The following is a 2,831-nucleotide window of genomic DNA, read 5'->3' on the forward strand; positions in this document are numbered from 1 at the left end:
GTATAATCTCTACAAAAATATCTTTACTGCAAAAGCATCTTCTTTACAAAAATATCGTCTCTACAAAAATATCTTCTCTACAAAACTATCTTCTCTACAAAAGTAATGATATCAACAAATTGCGCCAAATAAAACAGCGGATATTTATACACACTAGTTGCTTTAGCATTAGTTTTTGATTAAAAAATGTTATATTTCTTAAAAAATCAAACTAAAGATTTTATTGGAAAAAATAATCGAGTTAATAATAAAACACCGATGAAAAGAATAGCAACTGTTTAAAAATTTAGAAACTCTGTATCTGTTCAGGCGAATTAAAGCGTGTGTCTATGACGCTAGTACTTGGTCGAAGTTCTAGTTTTGAGGAATGCGTAGCCAATCAACTTGCAGCTTTTGTGGAACAGCTACATTGATTGGCTACATATTTCGCAGAATTAGAAACTTGGACCAAGTAGTAGCGTCATAGACACACGCCTTAATTCGCCTGAACAGATACAGAGTTTCTAAATTTCTAAACAGTTGCTATTCTTTTCATATCGGTGTTTTATTATTAACTCGATTATTTTTTCCAATAAAATCTTTAGTTTGATTTTTTAAGAAATATAACATTTTTTAATCAAAAACTAATGCTAAAGCAACTAGTGTGTATAAATATCCGCTGTTTTATTTGGCGCAATTTGTTGATATCATTACTTTTGTAGAGAAGATAGTTTTGTAGAGAAGATATTTTTGTAGAGACGATATTTTTGTACAGAAGATTTTTGTGGCGACACTATTTTTGTAAAGAAGATGCTTTTGCAGTAAAGATATTTTTGTAGAGATTATACTTTTGCAAAAAAGATAGAGTAACAAAATAAATTCGGTTGAATTGGAGCTTAGACTTGGTGCTTTTTCTTACCTTTTTTTAAAAAGGTAAGTTTTTTAGGTGATTTTCTTTACGCCAGATAGCACAAAGGTGAAACATGAGTTCATAGAAATTTCATTTTCAAGAATACCTGAGGAGTAAGAAAACTAAATATCTGAAGAATTCTTGAAGAATCAACCACAATCAGTTCGTCTTCAAGTATTCCTCAGAAGTTCATTATCGTGCATGTAACTTCCCTAATTATTCTTATTGTATTCTTCTATAAATTCCTGAAGAATTACAATTCAAAAAGGAAGAAAACTTTAAGAATACTTTGCGAATTTGCCGTGCTATCTGGAAAATTACTCGTTTGACTTTGCCTTACATTTCTTTGCAGTGAATAAAAAGTCTCTTACGTTCTCGACTTTGGAAGACGAGGCGGGAGAAAAGTTAAACGAGCTATTTGGGGTGGAACTCGCTCTTCTCAGGGTGCAACCTAGCGGTTGCTTAATGCCGCCGAGCTATGTTCTCTACGCGCAGAAGATACGTGACATGCCAGTGTACGATGACGACATCTGGATTATCTCGTTTCCTCGAACTGGTGAATATATCTTACAATTAGTAAAGCAAGTATAAGTGATTCTCTAACAATAAGTAAACGCGATTGCGCAACAATTAAAAAGGAAAAATTTGAAGGAATAAAGGACTAAGAGCCGTGACAGGGTATTAGTGTCTAAATATTTTATTCTAAATAAATTTCCAGGTTCAAACCCTGGCTGAGGTAATATTTTTTCACCAGTTCGAGGAAACGAGATAATCCAGATGTCGTCATCGTACACTGGCATGTCACGTATCTTCTGCGCGTAGAGAACATAGCTCGGCGGCATTAAGCAACCGCTAGGTTGCACCCTGAGAAGAGCGAGTTCCACCCCGAATAGCTCGTTTAACTTTTCTCCCGCCTCGTCTTCCAAAGTCGAGAACGTAAGAGACTTTTTATTCACTGCAAAGAAATGTAAGGCAAAGTCAAACGAGTAATTTTCCAGATAGCACGGCAATAAATTTAAGAATAAAATATTTAGACACTAACACCCTGTCACAGCTCTTAGTCCTTTATTCCTTCAAATTTGTGTTTATCACATTTGAGCCGTACGAATTTTATTCGTTTGTTAAAAACGAAAAATCCGACTTCCTCGATCGCAGCTTCCTCGATAGAAAAAACTGGGAAAAATTATGATTAATTCCATTGAATGCAATTAGGATGACTTAAACTTTGATTAACTGATTAACTAATCCATAACTATAAATCCATTAATATTTGTAATATTGCGTTAGTACGAGCGAAATTATTAATTCTTTACTGTTCAACACGTAAATGAAAAGATTGAATTAGGGATACGTTCAAAACTTTTGCCGCGAGAAATGTTATCGATGTTTTATCAAATTCTCATTTGATCACGGTATTATATCTAATTTGTTTTCTCAAATGTCTCTTCTTTGTACAAATGCATTTTAGGAAGTCACTGGGTGCAGGAAATGACGTGGTGCATCGGGAACAATTTTGATTACGAAAAAGCTCGCACGATTATAATGAAACGGAGTCCTACGCTCGAGTAAGTTGACTAGCGATTTAATGATATTTTGTTATCGCAAGAGAAATTATACGCCACCTCTAGTATTCTCCTTTGAAAAATTTACTTTAAATGAAATTAAAGGTTTTAAATTTAATCTTTCAAGTTTAAGAGTTTATTTAAAGAAGTTAAAAGTTTACTTAAGAAATTTTAGAGTAATATTGGACACTTCCCATACAGTACAGATGGTTGCAGTTACATTGCAGAAACGTTGCAATCTTGCTGATTACAGTGCAATCTTGCAGAGACATTGCAGGGATATAAAATTGCAAACTGTCGATAGCAATATTGCAGCAATGTTTCAAAAATAATAAAAATACTATATTTTCTATTTAAAAAATTTTTCTAATTACGAGAAT

At 33.3% G+C, this 2,831-nt stretch overlaps 1 protein-coding gene across 1 annotated transcript; it reads left to right on the forward strand.

Annotated features, from left to right (window-relative positions):
- Positions 1 to 981: 981 nt before the first annotated feature.
- Positions 982 to 2,484, forward strand: LOC105566431 (sulfotransferase 1C2A-like). Its single transcript, XM_012020437.1, has 2 exons — positions 982 to 1,445; positions 2,358 to 2,484. Exons 1-2 carry the CDS (start codon positions 1,355 to 1,357, stop codon positions 2,456 to 2,458), a joined length of 192 nt encoding a protein of 63 aa, XP_011875827.1. The 5' UTR covers positions 982 to 1,354; the 3' UTR covers positions 2,459 to 2,484.
- Positions 2,485 to 2,831: the final 347 nt, after the last annotated feature.

Source organism: Vollenhovia emeryi, unplaced genomic scaffold (assembly GCF_000949405.1).
Source record: "Vollenhovia emeryi isolate VEMERY1.0 unplaced genomic scaffold, V.emery_V1.0 DF943228.1, whole genome shotgun sequence".
NCBI lineage: Eukaryota > Metazoa > Arthropoda > Insecta > Hymenoptera > Formicidae > Vollenhovia > Vollenhovia emeryi.

Excerpts from the sequence above, each read along its gene's own strand:
- LOC105566431 (XM_012020437.1), top strand. The coding sequence starts at position 1,355 with ATGCCGCCGAGCTATGTTCTCTACGCGCAGAAGATACGTGACATGCCA. Across the intron at positions 1,446-2,357 it reads TATCTCGTTTCCTCGAACTG|GAAGTCACTGGGTGCAGGAA; the intron begins GTGAATATATCT and ends AATGCATTTTAG.